General features: G+C 32.8%; 1 protein-coding gene across 2 annotated transcripts in view; it reads left to right on the forward strand.

The window, feature by feature from the left end:
* Epg5 (ectopic P-granules autophagy protein 5) overlaps positions 1–19862 on the forward strand; it is a 342575-nt gene that overhangs the window by 242695 nt on the left and 80018 nt on the right. For both annotated transcript variants that reach the window (XM_085816957.1, XM_085816958.1), the window contains exons 30-31: positions 7598–7672; positions 15563–15705. In XM_085816957.1, coding sequence (XP_085673083.1) covers positions 7598–7672; positions 15563–15705 — 218 coding nt within the window. The remainder of the gene's footprint in view (positions 1–7597; positions 7673–15562; positions 15706–19862) is intronic.

Raw genomic sequence — 19862 nt, forward strand, 5'->3', positions numbered from 1 at the left:
AATGGTTCTGGTCGACACGGGAACATCCAGAGTATCTTGCACATGCTGCAGAATCGCGGTACGAGTAACTTGCGAGACTGCCACAACTTGTCGGCGGATGCATCGATCCACACGTGCTGACGTCACTCTGGATGCGGCTGCACCCGTCCTTCTTCACACATTTTCTTGTTCCAACCATGTTCGCCATAGCCGATGCCTCACATCCATGTGGATATCAGCTGCGATTTGACATAAGGACCAGCCCGCCCTTCTCAGTCTGATCACCATACCCCTCGTAAAATCGTCTCTCTGCTGGAAGTGCCTTTGCTGACGGCAGCCTGGCATTCTCTCCTATTACACGTATCCTCCGAAACAAAAACCAACTTTCTTCGATAATTCGTCTGGCAGAAAGAACGACACAAATATTGCCCATTCTGCACTTTCCTTCCCTTATATCTTACTTCACGTGCGTCGGAGAGCTGCACATTTCACATCATTCGCATAACTCAGTGACATGCATCTACTCTAAAATTTGCATAAATTTCTGACCACTCCTTCTTGGTGTTGCATTTTCAATGAGTAGAGTATATACATACATATATGGCATACATAATAAAAGTAGTCAAAAGTGCTTTAAAAAAAAAAAAAAAAGAAAGAACAAATAAGACTAAAATTAGTGCCTAGAGCTGCTGAATTTTTTTTATAAAATTAATTCAAATAGGTAAAGAATTTAAAACCTAACAAAAGCCACTAAAATATTTGAAGGTAACCTATCTTGTTTCCAGAAAATGAAATACATAAGAATAATATACATTCCCAAGGCTCTTGTAACCTGAGGCTTATCAGTGAATTGAAAGGAATAATTCTGAGTTGCACGTTCTCTATTTTTCGATAGTTCAGTATTACTTGAATACCATTTGTGTAACTGCATTCCACCACATTCTAGACGACAGATTATCTGTGTCTGCAACTCCTTGGCTTCTTATAGCATATTACTTGCAGTGATAATATCATTTACAGAGTTTGTCCAGAAATATGCCCCTTCTGCATGAACACAGCATTTTGAGAGACTCTGTCAGTCACTGAAGCCTCCCTGGAATGCTCTTCAGCCTTCTCGTTATGGTCTCTTAATGGCCTGAACTGAGCCGTGGTGCCTTCCTTTCATGACTCTTTTCAGTCAGGAGAAGAGCAAGAAGTCTGAAGGAGTGCCATATGGGCTATAGGGTGGCTGGAGAAGCTGTATGATACCATTATTTGGTCAAAAAGGTCCATGACAGCCAAGGTGGTGTGGCTTGCCATATTGTCGTGATGAAACCTCCATGACCCAGCGATTGCTGGATGGACATGGATGACTCTCTTCCTGAGTCTTTCAAAGTACAGGTACTATCCAGATGTCACTCCTTCAGACTTCTTATCCCGACTGAAGGCGATCATGAAAGGACGGCACCACATCTCGGTCCCTGCTTTTCAAGAGGCTGTAACAAGGGAGCTGAAGAGCATTCCAGGTAGGCTTCAGTGATTGACAGAGTCGCTGGATAACATGTGTATTTTGTTATAAGATCCCTTACTGGGGATCAACTAATTGAATGTTAATGGGGATATTTAATGACTGCATGTCTAAACTTCTTGATGGGGTTAAATTGATAGTTTTAACATTGTATTGATGCAAAAGGGGCATATTTTGAAAGCTATTAAGTTGATGGGTTAAAATTATGATTAATTTTTTTTTAAAAAAAATTCAATCCTACTACTTACTGGTCAAACATTGTACATAACAGTTTTTCAGTGTGGCTTTTGAAGGACGAGCACATTTAGTCGTTTCATCAATTGTTAACTGCTTCAGGACCCTTATTATAAGGAACAGTGGACTTGCTGTTTCATGTCTTGCAGTCTTCAGATGGTAAGTCTGCACAGGGCTACCAGTTGGTTCTTTCCATAAGATCAACTGCAGGTTTCTTTGAGATTGTTCTATAAGTATTTCTCTATACATCTGAACATCAGTTCCTTGTGCATAGTTGTACTTTTAAAATCTAGTAATAATGGGAAATAAATCTTTTTGAAGTATTCAACCTTTCATTAATATTGCATTAAGTGATTTTCCATTGGTAGTAGTCCCTGATGCATTAAACACTATGTGAAGCTTTGTAAAAGTTTTCTACGGATGATTAACTCCATGATGAGAGTGATTCAGTTTTTTTAACTTCTTCCGTGTGTTTTAAATCCTTATATTTCTTTATAAAATTCTTTTATGAAGTTTTCAAATTTAAATCACTTTCTATTCTTCCACAGTTTATGTAATCTTTTCACAGCAAGTGTTTTCGATTTTCCTAATTTCATACTTTTTCTAATGTATAATTGAACTACATAATCTTCCATCACTTTGTTGATAGTGATGCTTTAAATGTTCTTCATAGTATTTTTCTTCTTCACTCAAAACATTCCTAGTATTTTCTGTGGATTCAACTTCCCCAAATCTTTGCAAAATTTTGTCAAATTCTTCTTCGTTGTTCAGAACTAAGCTATAATAAGTTACTTCTGAGTTACTCATGCATCTGCCAGATGTATCCAAAAACCCTTTCTTGGGATATGAATGGTCGATTTTCTAATTGAAATTTCTGTAATTTGAAAATCTCAAAGTAGTTCCGTAGTTCGACGCTGAATAACATGTGTATTTTGTTATAAGATCCAAACTGGGGATCAACTAATTGAATGTTAATGGGGATATTTAATGACTGCATGTCTAAACTTCTTGATGGGGTTAAATTGATAGTTTTAGAAATATCCAAGCAGTTAACTGCTTACATATGTTAAACCGTTATTCAAAATATATTCATCTAGTTTACAGCTTCTTAAACTTTTTTCAGTCAAGACTTCTTTTTATTACTGAAATTTTTTTTGCAATCCCTGGACTCCCATAATATTTACGAAAATTTTGTGGTACCCCATAAGCATTGCGCAAATCCAACACTGTGAGTGAAACTGTCAATTTTCCCACTTTTACTGTAATATACTATTGTAGTTTTAGGTCATTAACATTAATTTCTAATTTTAAGACATAGAGCAATGTGAAAATTTTAAATAAGTAACAGACGAAATGACAGTGTCATGTACAAAGCAAGTAAAATGAACATTTATATTATAAAAAGAGTACGTCGAAACGTTTTCATTTTTTCTTTGTCTGTATTGTCTTATCTTTATCTATTTTCAGATACATTGTGTAAAATACTTGGTAATTGTAAAATTATTATAATAAGTTAAAGAAATATCAAAACTGCTAAAATTTTTGGTGACCCCCTGCTGCAGATCCTGGGAGGTCACTACCCACAGTTCAAGAAACTCTGATCTAGTTGATAATTAATATTTAACAACTCTATTAATGGTTTTATGGTAATTACCATATTCAGAACTACTAGGTGTTGCCTTATCCGAAATCAGTGGTCAAATGAGAGTTTCTTTTCTCTACTGTACATTGTGCTGTATTCTAAATTAACAGACCTTATAAACTGTCTTGTGTTATTTAATTCAGCAACTTGTAATTTTGAAGTAAAAATTAACATTGTTTTATTATACTAAGTAACATTTTGATTTTTAGCCTTTAGTGGCAACTAGGAAATTCCTAGTGCTTCCCTTAGTAACAATAAGAATTCTAAAAATAAAAATAATAAAATTAAATTAAAATTAAAAAAAATAATGGTTTAGTATTTACAAATATGCTATTGGCCGATTTGGATTTTAACTTTATGAATTTGAGGATGTTTCAAATAAGACTTTTAGTAACTATTTTTGGCCTGTTGTATATTTCTATGGAAAATTTGGTGTAATTAATTTGGTAATCTAGAGTTCTTGTTTTTGATATTCTAACTTTATTGCAGTGAATGGGCCTTTTTCTTTATTTATTTTATACTTAAATTCGATAGTTTATTTATTTTATTTATTTATTTTTTTTTGTAGGGGGTTTGAATTTATGTTGGAGTATATTCTTGACTCTTTGAGAATGGGGTGTAAAAAAACCATATATTTTTAAGTATTTCTTTATGGATATATGTTAAGTTCTCTCAAAATGTCAAGAAGGAGGAAATATACTTTCAAATCCTTAAATAATTCTTATTTTTTAAAAAAAATGAAAAATTCAATTTATTTTGCTTACTTTCAATTTCCATTTGGTTTGCTAAATATTTAAAATTTTTTGAATAGTTACAGTAGTCATTTATGCTAGCGCATTACACTTTCCGGGATAGTATAGTTGTAAATTTTTGAAAAATTGTATGTACACGCGTACACAAATATACATTCCGCAGATTGTGCGCTGATGTAAATAACTGCAATATATTGTAATGTATATCCATTTTCATAAGGCTGGAATGATCCACCTCTAAAAAGGCAGACAAAACAAACTCACTGCTTCGTGTTTTTCCTACGTATAACATGAGCCCGTTTCCTCTAGAAAACTCTCTATAAAGGCATTCTGTCTAAAACTAATAAACCTAAAATGCTCTGCAGTTAAAAATAAAAGTGGGACCTGTAAATCATCAAGTTAAAATCTGTAGTCCTTTAAGTGGAAAATGTTTTTATTAATTTTATGAATTTAAGGTGTACTAAACTTCAGAATTTTAACCAAGTAACATAGAAGGAAAAGTAATTACAGTACAAAGTCCGTAATCTGGAATGATCTATAAATTGTGCTGTTCCTTAATCTTCGAATTGGATCTAGCTTATTATTTTTTGCAGACTGTTAGAGCAATTTTATAAAAATTAAGCTTGAACTTTTGATTATGTCAAAAAGAGTTCCCAGTTCTGGAGCTGCCAAAGGATCTACAAAGTGAAAGCATGTTTCGATGGCCATCAAGCAAAAAGTGGAATTGCTGCAAAAAATGGATAAAGGCATATCCGTCTCAAAATTATGCGAGGAGTATGACATTGGAAAGTTAACTGTATATGACATAAGCAAAAAGAAAAAGGTACTTCTTGAATTTTTTGTGGATTCCGACACCCCACTTGCAATGAATAACAGAAAAAGGGTTCGTTATGCTAAAAGTGAAGATCATGACAAAGTGATGATTGAAAGGGTCAGACAGTGTCGCAGTGAGGGCGTGCCATTGACGGGTCCAATGCTAATGGCTTAAGCCAAAATATTTCATGAAGGAAGGAACTTAAACACTGACATATTCGACAGGTAGGTTAACCAAATTTAAAAATTGGCATGCTATAAGACAATCAAAAATTTCACGTGAAAAAGCTTCAGCTGATACTGAAGCTGCTGAACAATTTGCAGATGAATTCATTGAACTCATCAAAGGCATAGCTAAGATTTTAAGTGCCCGAGGACACCTAAAGATTTTGCGCCCCTTTCTGTGTTCCAAGAATGGGAAACATTTCATTCTGAAATGTGTATCATCAGTTTGCTGCCCCCTGGATGCTATGCCCGGGGACGGATGTCCCCCCTCTCCCCACCCTAGCAGTGCCCCTGGAACTCATTACTAGTGAACAATTATCTCCAGAACAAACTTACAATGCTGATGAAATGGTCTTTTCTGGTAATATGTACCGTGAAATATCTTGCCAACCTCTATTGAAAAGGCTCCAATTGGTGTCAAAGATTGCAAAGCAAGACTAACAATTTTAGCGTATGCAAATGCTGCAGGAACGCACAGGTGCGAACTTTTTGTAATCAGAAAACATGCACGACCTTGAACATTTAAAAGAGTAACAATTTTCCCCGTTGTATATCGTGTAAATAAAAGAGCATGGATGAAACAAGCGTTGATGAATGATTGGTTTGAAAATCATTTTATACCCGAGGCTCGGCGACATTTGAATTCGGTTGGTTTACCTGATGACTCAAAAATAGTCCTGATTGTTGACAACTGTTCGGTGCATACTTCACTTAAAGTTTTAGTGAAAGATAACGTATCCATATTATTCTTCCCTCCAAATTGTACGTCTATCATCAGCCTTATGGATATGGGAATAGTGCACATACTGAAATGCAAATATAAAGTAGCATTTTTAAAATCTATGTTAAATTTCTTGAACAATGTCAAAATTATTCAAGACTTTTTGAAATTTTTTAGCACAAAATCTGCCGTGTGGAGCATCACAAGATCGTGGGAAGATGTATCTCCAGATACGTTTAAAAATGCTTGGCATAATTTATGGCCAGCTAGCATATTTCATGATGAGGACGATGAAGATGATAGCCATGATTTGGGAGGTTTTCGGACATTGCAAGCTAAAGGTGAAATTTTTCAGTTATTGGATTTTGTAAAGAAATGTGGAGAAGTGGTAATAAATGAAGATGATGCAACAAAAGTTTTTCATTGCAATGACAATGCCCCAATCATCAATCAATTAACGGATGGCGAAATCTGTAGTATGGTTCAAGATCCAGAAAATACCGCTTCTGATAGTGAAGAAAGTGACACAGGTTATTGAAAACGAAAAAATTTCGATTGACAAGTTAATCAGTATTCTCAGCACAGCAATTACAGGACTTGTACAATGGAACTTTGTAACTGAACAAGAAATTATATCTGTTTATAGAATTAAAGAAAAAGTATTAGCACAAAAAACGAAGCAACTTAAACAACTTGCAATGAAAGAAATGTTTAATAAAGTAAACAAATAAATATTAAGCTTTTTTTTTTTGTAAATTTTGATAACTTTTAGATCATAATTGCTCTTTATTTCATAAATTACAGTTTCATATTTTTAATTGTATAATTTCTGAATGCCATCTTACCAGATTTAAATTGATGATCTGTAATCCTCAAAAACCACTAATCCGGAATCACTGAAGTCCCAACGAGTCCAGATTACGGACTTTGTTGCCACAACTCGGGAAGTGACTCTTGCTCACCACTCGGTTTGATATGGAATTTCGATGGGCGGCAACAACTGTTTACGTTTAGTTTTTTCAAAGGGGGTTCTTACGCTCTTTCTGTATAATCTTATGAAGTATAAATCATACCCCTTTAAATGAAGATAAGATTTTCTTATCTGTAATCTTTTCTTATCTATCACAAAGTATGTTCTCAGAGAAATGAACCTGGAAAAATGCATCAAATGACATATTAGTGCAGGCTTGCATCTGGGGAATTGTTACATGAAATATCATACACAGAAAATTACAGAGACTAATATTTAAGAAATTATGTTTGTAAATGTGTAATGATATATAAAATGTTAGAATATAAAAAAATTATACATTAATTTGTGTGTGTAATGATTTTAAGTTACTGGTAAGAAATGCATCAAAAAGGCTGCAAAACTTCTTGAGTTGCTGGTGCATGGCCCCGAGTGCAAAGGGTTAAAATATGTTTAAGATTAAACTTTCTTCTTATGTATTTCTTTGTATTAAGTTATTTTATGTATGTGTGTGTATGTAAGAGAACGAGATTTTCTTGTCATATAGTTAAACTGATATTGTGCTGATTCATTGTGTATATTTTCTCAGAAGAAATGTGTTGTTTACTTCTCTCCTGACAATTTAATTATGTTTAAACTTCATTTATGTTTACTTTTAGATGCATACGAAGCTTTTAAATGGTAGTTTATTTTTTCACTTTTGATGCTATTCTTGTTAATAACATTAGTTATAAATGTTTCTTTTTCTGTGCAGGCACTAATTTCCAAAACATGTTATAAAGGATCGGGTCCAAAAGGTTGTAGTGGTCCTGCAAATTTTAGACTAAAGGTGCGTTTTATGGGCATAATATTTTTTGTATTATTTGTTATTTATTGCCTCTGAAATTTGCATTATTTGATTATTACTAAATTAAAAGAATTTTATTCATTCATTTATGAACTAATGAAAATTGAATATTTTACATGTTTTGTATGAAAATTTATAATGGCATAAATTTATAAGGAAACCTATAAGTTCGAAGTAATCATTTATGCCCTTATGCTAAAATCTCCTGAAAATTTAAAATTAAAGAAACAGTTTTTAAGTTTTGCTATAATTCTTAACTTATAGCAAAACTAAAAACAACAGCACAACAAACAAACAAAGCACAACAACAACGTGTAAACATTTATTCTGTATAAAATAATTAAGAGTTATAAAAATTTGTCCCATATGCTATTATAGATAGAATTGCATTTCCAACTACGCTGAGCTGATAAATTTTATGCATAGAGTAGAGAACTGCTTCAGATTATGAATCCTAAAAAGATATTCAAATAGTTCTAAATAGAAATCATTTATTAAAATATTGCAAACTGTGCATTCTGTAGAATTTATGCTATATTTCTATATATTTTTTTCGTATTTTCTGAAGGAAAAAATAAGTAAGAAAGAATTTTTTAAGGTGATTGACTAGCATTATTATTTAAAATTATGCATCCAGTATGGGTTACAGAGAGAAAAAGTGGTACTTCTTATATAATAATACTTTACTCTTTCATATTCAATTTTACTATGATGCCATTATATCAAAAGGAAATGTAAATTAAAATTCCTAAGCATGTAATCAATTACTGTATCTGCTGTAGCAGACTGTGTTTTCTTTAAAAGATAAATGAAAAGTCAATCATTCTTTTTATGTAAGCACTGTATTCTGAAAGTTTTTTTGATCGTTTTCTAGCTCTTTTATCTTCAGTTTTATTATATAAATTTATTGATTTATCATCACCCTTTAACCCATTAACTGCTAAAACTACAAGGAATGATTCTTTCGTCATGAAAATAATAACAAATATTAAATTAAGCATTTATAACATAAATTTACATTGAAAATAAAATAAATGCTCCTACCTGTAGAAAAAGCGAGTGTTGCATTCGCGCAACATTAGCGGAATAAATCTACGGATGTGTAGTGAGTAGGATTGTACTCGTGCAATGTTTCCTTTTGTTGTAAAACATTTTATAGCTTCGAAATTTCACAACGAATTAATAAAAGTAGAGTGTAAATTATTTCTTCTTACCTTGATTCCAGCGCAGTTTCAAGCAAAATGATAGCTAATTAACTTGTAATCCAAAAAGGTTGTAGATGGAAATTGTAAGTGAATTACATACTTTATTAATACATGAAAATAGATTAAGATTTGTTAGTATTCCAAATACATATTGCAAAAGGGAGATAATAGAGAGTGTCATATCACTGTCCTTTTCTGTAGGAGTGAGAATTGTAAGAATAAAAAATAAGCGAGTTGCACAATTAATTCCTTTGCAGGGTTTCCAGTTCATAATGTTTATCATGTTATTGGGGACAGTCCATCACTATTTGCATACCAACAGCTCTACTTGATGGGCAGGATTGCCATTTGCAATGATTCTCGAACACAGGTTTGCCTAGTGGTTTGTTGAGTAGATCCTCAATCATGTCGGAGCTTCTGCAGTAGTCTAGGCTCAGGATCCCCTTTTGTTGAAGTTCATGCAAGTAGTGGTATTTGACGTCTATATGTTTTGTTCTGGAAGTATTTTTCTCCGTTTGTGATAGTTTGATGCATCTTTTGTTATCTTCATAGACAGTAAACGGCAGATTTTATTTTAGTCCTAGATCTTTAAGCAAATTTAACAGCCATTGTGCTTCTTGTGCTGTATTAGCTGCTGCAACATATTCTGCTTCAGTTGAAGATAGTGCAATGCAGTTTTGCCTTTTGCTGATCCATGAAATGCAGTTATTTCCTAGTTTGAATATGTATCCGTTGATGGATTTTCTTGTTCTCTCATTTGCCCAATCTGCATCTGAATATGCAGTTAGTATAGGTTCTTGAATTGTCTTAAAGTATTTAGTTGTATTTAAATATCGAATGACTTTCTTGACAGCATTCCAATCTATGTTTCTAGGTTTTTCATTTCTTCTACTCAGTAGATTGACAGCACATGCTATAGCTGGTCTGCTGATTGTTGCAATGTATAATAATGCCCCTACTGCTTTTTTATATTCTGTATTATCCTCTAGAAAATCATCTTCAGTTTCTAGCTTGCAGTAGTTTGTTTCCATTGGCGTATATGTTGGTTTTTCGTTTTTAACTCCAAACTTTTAAACTATTTCTTCGATTTTTATTCTTTTGGTTTATGGCAAAGGCTCCATCTTTAAATCTTTCGATGTTTGTACCGAGGTAGTAGGTGACTTCTCCTAGGTTTTTGATTTCAAATTTAGCATTTAATTGTTAGATAGTTTCCGTTACATTTTCTTCTCTTTCACTTCCTATAAGCATATCATCTACATATAATATTATATATGTGAATTTTCCATTGATGTTTTTGTAAAACAAGCATGAGTCTGCTTTACTTTGTTTAAATGACATGTTTAGAGAAGTATTTTTCCAATTTTTAAATTCCAAGCTCTAGCGGCTTGTTTTAAACCATATATAGATTTCTTAAGCTTGCAAACTTTATTTTCATTTCCAGCTTTTGAGTATCCTTCGGGTTGTGTCATATAAATTTTTTCTTCTAGTTCTTCATGAAGGAAAGCTGTTTTGACATCGATATGTCTGACAGACATATTTTTATAGGAAGCTGCACATAGGAAAGCTCATAGAGTTGTGTAGTTTACTACAGGAGCAAAGTTTTTCATCATAATCAGATCCAAACTTCTGGCTAAATCCTTTTGCGACTAATCAGGCTTTGTATCTTTCAATTTTTCCTTCAGCATTGAGCTTTATCTTGAAAAACCATTTACATCCTATTAGTTTTCTTCCTTTTGGTAAATCAATTAACTCCCAAATGTTGTTTTCTTCTAGTGAATTAATTTCTTCTTGAACAGCTGTTAGCCATTTTCTTTTTTCATTTTCTTCCAAAGTTTGAATTTCCTTCCATGTTTTGGGTTCGGGGAGATTGGATATTTTGCATGGAATCCATAGTGATCAGGAGGTTTACTTTTTTCGATCTTCTGACTTCCAAAGTTTCTTCTTCGAGTTCTGATATTTCTCCATTTTGGGGTTCTTCAGTTTTTATTTCTTCCTGTTCTGAGCTTTCTTCCTTAGGATTTTCTTCATCCTGGTTTAAAGAGATGCTTACAGGCTCGTTAGTTCTAGTATCTTCAATAAATTGTACAGATCGACTTATTATGATTTTGTCTCCAGGGACTAAAATTCTGTAGCCTTTACTTCTACTGTCGTAGCTGACGAGTATTCCTTCTATAGCGGTATCATAGAGTTTACCCCTTTTAGATTTATGAATGTAAGCAAAAGCTTTGCACCCAAAAGCCCTCAGATGAGAGAGGTTGGGCTTTTTGTTATTCCATAACTCATATGGTGTTTCTGCATTTGGTTTTGTAGGCATACGATTCTGTAAATAATTCACAGTCAGCAGTGCTTCTGCCCAGTATCTCTGAGGTTGACCTGAGTCAGCTAAAAGACATCTTGTCACCTCCATCAAAGACCTATTTTTGCGTTCACTGACTCCATTTTGTGCTGAACAATATGGTACAATAAGCTGGTGATTTATACCATGTTTTATAAGATATTCTTCAAGTTCCTTACTTGTCTATTCCCTACCGTTATCACTTCTTAGCATTTTTACTTTTCTCCCAAATTTATTGTTTGTAAGAGCAATAAATTGTTTCAATTTAGAAATTACTCAATTTATTTATTTATTTATTTTTGATTACGTAAATCATTGTGAACCTGCTGTAATCATCAATAAATATTACGAAGTACAGGTATCCACTGACAGACGGTGTTTGTTCTGGTCCTAAAACAGTGTGAATGAGTTCTAGCGGTTTAGATGCTCTGAATTTCGATTCTTTGGGATACGGGAAATCAGTTAGTTTACATTTTATACACTAAATGCATTTGGTATCATGTTTACAATTATCTAATTTAATTCTTTCAGTGAGTTCTTTGTTTACAAGTTGTTTGATTGCATTATCGTTTCTGTGACCAAGGTGTCTATGCCAAAGTTGAACACAGTTCTCATTTTTACATTGAAAAGCTACATGAGCTGATGGTTCATTATTCCTGTCAATTGGTTTAATTTGGTAAAGATTGTTAGTTGCATGACATTCTAGAATAATCCGATCTCCTTTTGTGATCATACATTTATTTCCTTCAAACAGAACGGAAACTCCTTTTTCCATTATTTTCTTGAGATTAAATTTGTTTCTAATTCAGGATCGTATAAAACTTCCGATAAGAGAACTTCAATTATATTTTGTTCAGCATTTAATGTTTTAAAACGGACAGTTCCTATCGCCATTGATTTAATACACTGCCCATTCGCAATTATAATATCTGATGGATTTATTGCTTGAAATTCCATGAAATATTTCTTATTATTTACCAGGTGATTACCTGCACCACTATCGAAAATAAAACTTTCGAAGGATTGAGGTATCGTGTAGTTAGCAGACAGAGCGACGCCTTCACATCTGGATTCGATTTCCAGTGTTTTAATTTTTGTTTCTTGTTTATTCATCACAAGGTTACATGCATTCTTTGCTTGTTGGTGTGTTTTAGAATCCGTGTATGTTTTCTTTGAGTTTTGATGCAGTTAATTTTTTTTGTTTTGGTTTTAGATGACAACAATCTGATCTAAAATGATTATTTTTATAACAATATGAGAAAAACTTTTCTCCCTTTGTCTTGTTTTGAAATGAGGCTTTAAATGCTTTTGAATCTGATGAATTATTTTCAACTCTCCTGTTAAATTCATCAATTAATTTCCCTTTTAAAAATGCAATAAATTCTGGGTGATTTTTTTTGCTGAGCATATATATTTGTCTGTTCAACGAGAAGAGAGTAAATGTCTGAACCAAAAAGAAAATCGAAAATCTCTCCACTAGTTTTAACTTGTATTTTGTCTTTTATAGTTTCTCTTCTATCTCTTTCTTCATTTTCTTCCTGAGACATAACTGAGGGTTCCTTTTTTTTTATCCATTTCATCTCTTCAGTTTTCTGCTTTTTAAGTGTTTTCGTATGACTACCACTGTTTATAGAAGGCTGAAACTCACTTCTCTTGTGAATTTCAGCTTCCCCAGCAGTATCATTTGGTAAAATATCATTATTTAAAACATTGTCTGGAATTTCTGGGGGAACAGCAACAATATCAGTTTCATTCTGGTCATTATTAACATTATCATCATCTGTTTCTTCATCAAAAAATCTTTGAAGGGCTTGTTCTAATGTAAGCTACCTTATTCTAGGCATTTTTAATGCAGCCAGAACATGAACCAGAACATCCAAAGGAATGAGTGAAAAAGGATATTAACCATTTCCTGCTGAGGTCGAGTCAGCCCAACACCTGTTTTCCCTTCCTTCCCAACTCCCAACACAAATATAAACATCTGATTGCCCTAATGTTCTGATAAACAGTGTCATAAATCATTTATAAAGACCACGATTCTTTCCCTTATATTTCCGGCCAAAGTATCGGGGCCAAAATTTTGCTTAAATTATGAGTTTAATTATTATAAACAAAATGGTTGTTGAAGGCAAATATTTTTTTACAGAAATAATTTTCATAATATTCCCTACACAAAATCATCTGCTGGTATAAAATATCTTAGGTATAAAATAAATGAATATTTATTTTCATTTATTTTGACCTTTCCCTCGACCCCGTCAACACAACACCAGCGGCTATTGGATTAATGGTGAACCATTAAAAGAAGTTATTTTTATTTATACTTTATAATATTATTTTGCATCAAGTGTTATTTATACCAGAGTTGTCATAAATACATTGATTGCAAATTTTCTAGCTATGTTTTGTCAGTATGTTATTGTCCGCATCCAGATTTAAACTGAATGGTAAAGAGTAAATTTTTTAGTAAGATAACAATTATACTCCTCACTCTATTTTCTTTTTAAATTTTATTCAAACTTTAACATTTTATATATTTTCATTTCTTTCTGTTCCCCTCCCCTTCCTAGAAAAAGAAAATATATAAACAAATACTTTTTTAATTAAATATTTATTTAATTCAATAGTAAAGATTTAATTTTATGAACTGGGAGCAGTAGGTATTATTTTTACCTAAGAAAAACTCCAAGTATGTGTATAATTTTTTGAATTTTAGAAAATTTTAATGTAAACTCCCCTGTGAGATGTTAGACTGTAATCTAAAATTTTCAGATTCAGTTGATTCAGTTTTTTTTTTTTTTTTTTTTTTTTTTTAAAGGGATTAGAGTATTCATATTTTCCTTTTTCTCCTCTCTTTTTTTTTGGGGGGGGGGCGATAGCAGCAATTTTGCAAAATGTACTTTACATTCATACCTAAGTCCAAAATTCTCTGTAAGATGGCTTCAGGCTTTAAAAAAGATCTTAATTCTATTCGTCGATTCAGATTATTATATTTATGAAATTTTTAAATCATTTCTTAAATCTGTATTATATAATAGTGAGGTCTAAGTATTGTTGGAAAATTTGTTTATTTCAGATCTTCATATATTATTGATGCTCAAGGGGTCTGTAGTAGAATTAAATACCTAATGCTTGATTGAACTATAAGTTATCTTGTGTTGTATTGGATTTTAAAATATATGAAAAATCTCACAATTGTTTTATCGGTAATGCAATTACTTGTTTAAAGCAATTACTACAGTCAAAAGTCGTTAATTCGACACCCATAATCCGGAATGATCTATAATCCGGACCTCAAAGCTACAAACTTTCTGCGCATGCGTCGCGTTCACGCATGCCCACAGGCGTTTACGAGAGCGCGTAAGACCCTTACGGCTGCGAATATGTTTGTGCGCATGCGCGTTTAAATTGTAACGGAGTTATACGCTAAGGTAAAAGTATCTAATTCAGTTAATGTTGCCGATTGCGTTGTTCCTTAGTCTTCGAATTGGATCCGGCTTATTATTTTTTGCAGACTGTTAGAGCAATTTTATAAAAGTAAGCTTGAACTTTCGATTATGTCAAATAGAATTTCCGATATATATTTACTACAAAGCGAAAGTATCTTTTGAAATCCGAAATCTGTTTATCAATTTCACGCTGCTCTGCGGCAGAGGGGGGGGGCAGAAACGTCATTATTAGATTATGATATATTAGAAAGATTATGTCAAATAGAATTTCCAGGCGGGGAATTGGAAGTTGATCTGTCAGCACTATCCTTATCTTCAGGGCAGATGTTTTTATTTTATTTGGTTTATAATTCCATACTAAGTGTAGTATTTCATTCTGTCTTTGATATGATTTAAATCAAGTTCCTCGTCATTATAATTCGCTTCCGATAGTGAAGAAAGTGACCCAGAGGTTATTGAAAACGAAAACTTTTCGATTGACAAATTAGTGGGTATTCTCAACACAGCAATTATAGGACTTGAACAGCGGAACTTTGTAACTAAACAAGAAATTATGTCTGTTTAATAGAATTAAAGAGAAAGTATTATCACATGAAAGGAAGCAACTTACGTTGAAGGAAATGTTTAATAAAGTAAACAAATAAATATTAAGCTTTTTCTTTTTGTAAATTTTGATACCCTTTAGATCATAATTGTTCTTTATTTCATAAATTACGGTTTCATATTTTTAATTTTGTAATTTCTTCATGCCATGTTACCAGATTTAAACTGATGATCTATAATCCGGAAAAATCGATAATCCGGATTCGCCGAAGTCCTGATGAGTCCGGATTAACGACTTTTGACTGTAATTCTAAAAGTTTTCTTTCTCATTATTTCTTAGGTACAGAAATATATAAGAAATGAAAAAATCCATGAGAGAATTGACAGCAATAGAGCCGATCATCACGTTGTGCAAGAGGAACTAATGAAATTTCGCATCTATGAACTATGTTGTGCATCTTTACAGATTGAAAATTACATAGAGTAATTTATTATTATGCATTTTGTGTTAATAGATTTGATATGGTAATATTTAATTATTCCCCAATTTAACTGGTTATTAAGTGCCTTTTTTTTTTTTTTTGGTTATTTAAGGCAAAAATATTCTAATCTTACTGTATAAATATTGGTAAGTAAATAGGCATATCTACTAGGGTATTGTCTCTGTTCACCATTTATTAAATTTAGGAAAGATATATTTACATATGATGTATGAAATCCAATAAGATTAAAAGTTCACATAATAAAAGTTCAAACTTTATAAAGTCAAATGTAAAATAATTTCAGGATTTAAATTAATTAAAAGAAGAATTATAAACTTATTTATACTATTATTTTTACCTAAGAAAAACTCCACGTATGTGTATAATTTTTTTAATTTTAGAAAATTTTAATGTAAACTCACCTGTGAGATGTTAGACTGTAATCTGAAATTTTCAGATTAATAAGAAATAGTCAACTGTCATTAAATATAGTTAATGTCAGTTCCATAGATAAATGATGGACTCATGAGAACAGTAATTTTACAGAGCGAAAAAGTAATGATAGCCATATGATTAATTTAATTAATCCCAGAAATCGCAATTGTAATTAATACAAATGGCTAACTTTAACAATATTTCAAAACATTCATTTAGAACATTCTTAACAGTAATACTTGCAACATATTACAATTCTAAAATGAGTAAAATAAATGGCAAACCTTAACGATATTTCTAATTAATTAACATTTTGCTGAAAATATCAATTTTCACAACATTTGATGTAATTTGCAATTATATTTACTTGTATTACATAAACCAAAAGTAAATATATTTTATTTAGAATCTAAACCAGAATTAATAAAATGGCACAATAATTGAAATATCGTGTGCAGGAATATAAAACAAATAGATTTCTCACCTCTTGGATATCTGCAGGTATCTAATGATTTCTTCATCCAACAAAGACTGTGGCAAGCTTACGTTTAACTTATACTCGGAAAAATGACCATAACACTCGCACCTTACTTGAAGAACGACTTTTTAAACTCGCTGTTTGCTTTTAAAACTCCATCATTCCATGACATAGGCAAGTTTGACAGTTCGTAAATAATGATTGATCAATCATCAGAAAATGAAGATACTAGCTTCACGATAACGCGATTTTATTTTATTCACACACAAAAATAGATAAATTTTACATATTAATACATCGGCAGACTATGCTGGTGAAACTGCACACTCCTCTCCTTTCCTCCGCCTCTCTCAAACTGCCAATTTTGGCAGAATTCTTTCACTGCCACTTTTGCATCAAAGTCTACATTTGGCGAAGTTCACATACTTGGCATTTCTATTTTTTTTATTTTTTATTTTTTTTTATTTATTTATTTTTTTTTTTTTAAATCTTGCATTGCACATAACAACTACCTCTAGCTTCTTCTCTCCTGCCCTCAAGCAACCTCTTAAATGGGACACTTCTCAGCCTAGGAGATGCGAGACTTTGGATCAACAGAATTTGACATCTGATGCGACCAAGCAGGAGTAAGCTTTTTTGACAAGTATGATTAGACTCTCTGACAGATAAGGTCCTGAGTATCACATTAGACCACAATGTGTCTTCTAAAAATCTGTGTTTGATGTGGAGGTGCATTGTGCCGTACCTTGTTTCTCGGTGAGGTACAGAAGTGAGTTGATTATGGTCACCATAAAAGTATAGTCTCTCATTGTGAAAGCACCTATTCGACTTGTGGTTTTCATGACAGAAAGTTGCATGGGCAGTTATATTAACTGTTTAGTAGTGGACCTCTTAAGCATTAAAGCCTTTGACGGGCTGGCTGTGGAGATCTGCATTCGTTCCTCTCTTGTCCTAGCCTTTACAAATGACATGCAACCCACCATTCTTTTACAAAGTTACATCTACGGGCAGGGATGTTCTGGGCTGGTGGTTGAGATATGGTTACTACTGCTGGCTAGGACTCATCCTTGACCAGTCCTGTCAAGTTCTTTTGTGATAGTGTAGTGTGTTAGCTACCTGCAGACTACAAATTTTAGTTCACTTGTCACTAGAGCCTTTGCTCATCTTCTCAAAGTAGTATGGGTAAATACAAGACTTCCTCAGCATTACATGAAATCTTATACGTTTCTTGCCGTTTCCGTGCCAACCGTTTCTTACCGTACACTGTGCCGACCGTTCGTGATTCTGTACTGTTTTTCACATCATCCAAAAATAACATCTTTAAATTCATCTGAATTTACTTCTGAAGTCTCATACCTATAAAGCTCAACAGCATTTTACTAAAGTTTAATTATGGTTGGTTATGAAGGTAAACTCCAATCACTGCCTGATATTTCAACTCGGGGTAAGTAGTACATTTCAAATTAGCGCAAGCATAAATCTATCTATTTCCACTTCATGTTCCAATAATCCTGTCATCCAAGCTTTTGATGATCTGATTTCAAACAAAAGCATAGTTTCTTTACAGTTTCTTTTACAGCTTCAGCAAATCAACTCTTTCTTTTTAAACGTGTTTTCACACGGGACACGTTGAACTGCCTGTGCCGACCATTGCAGCAGCAATCATATTATTAAAAGTCACTTCTTTGATTTAAACTCCTTTATGCACAACATCATTACACATTCATGCAATATGAGCATCTGAAGCCTCTCTTATATGATGAAGCGATATGAACACCCCTCTTTCCTGGTCACTGGAGAAATAAGACGTGAAATGTCCATTGTCTCTTCATTTGTAACATTTTAATAAGCTTTATCTCTGAAGTTCTCAGTTTGTTGGTTTCTGGATGTCCCCTACCTAGCATTCCTATTGTGTTTGTTTCTCCATTTCTACTGCTCTGTCAAAAATTTGAAAAAGGGGAGATCTTTATTTGATATCTTTGATTAATCACATTCCAAATTAGATGGTGCTTTAGGCTGTTTTATGTTTTCAGAATCATCAAGTTTTTAACCAGTTCTAAGAGTGAAATGATATTGCTGCATTCATTTAAGTAATATTCTCAGAAATCTGGTAACCCATTATTTAATTTGATGAATGATAATTAAAGCCCTTAATTTTTCAAATGTTGTTATTTTTCAGTCCTGGCATCCATCCTTCAATGTACATGAATATTTTATGGTAAAAATCACACCAGGTGTTGGATGGTATCTTTTGGTTTAAGATGAATAGTTTCCAAAATTTGTTCATTAGGTAGTGTTAAAATTTAATCAACTTTTATGTATTAAAATTTTAGATCACTAAATAGATAAGAAAAAATTCACTTGTAAAGGGCTTCCCTGGAACTGCTTGTCTTCCTTTCAATATCCATTAGTTTATCCGGCAATTCTATTTACTGCCAAACACTATTATAACTTTTTTTCAGAAATTTTAATTAACACATGACAGATATTTACATAATATTTACAGGTTACAATCAATACAAGCATTATGTTTTAACTATATATGGAGATACTCTATCGTTTCGACTTATATTAGATGCATCACCCGTTCAACTAACTACTTTTGTCTTTGTCTGTTCGAGTTATTAGTAAAGAAATGCAATACTTCTACCTAAAGGTCCAGTATCAGCAGAGGATGGACTTCAAGTCTCTTGAGCAGAGGATGACTTCAAGTCTTTTAAGATGTTGTCATCCTTTACATTCTGTACCTCACTTTTATATGCAACTCAGGCATAAAGTTGAGTTCAAGAGGTATGAGGTTCTTAGTAGGACTTATAATCTCCTCTTGTGCAATTTTCAGTTTCACTAAAAATTTCCAGGATTCTAGCTAAGTGCCAGTTTATCCTTTTTTTATTGTTGGACATGATGACAAGATCACCAACTTTCTCAGATAACAGTTCGCTGATGAATTTTGAGCTTTGTTTTAGTTGCCCTTACTCTGCTCGAAATCTTTTTTGTAAGTCTTTTCTCAATCTGGCTCTGTAAAGGTACACTGCTGGCCACCTAAAAGCAACACCCTGAAGGAAGCATGCAAATAACATGAAATTTACAACATCCATTAGCGGAGATGAGATATGCAAATGATTAGAATTTCAGCGCAGACATACATCACGCGTGCCTGTGGCGCCACTTCAAAGCGCTATTTAAGGCTTGGAGCTTTCGACGATTTCAAGTTCAGCAACTGTGTTTTTTTTTTTTTCAAAAAA

This window comes from Stegodyphus dumicola, chromosome 5 (assembly GCF_044657685.1).
Source record: "Stegodyphus dumicola isolate Sdum_Otavi_A_Nest chromosome 5, ASM4465768v1".
Taxonomy (NCBI): domain Eukaryota; kingdom Metazoa; phylum Arthropoda; class Arachnida; order Araneae; family Eresidae; genus Stegodyphus; species Stegodyphus dumicola.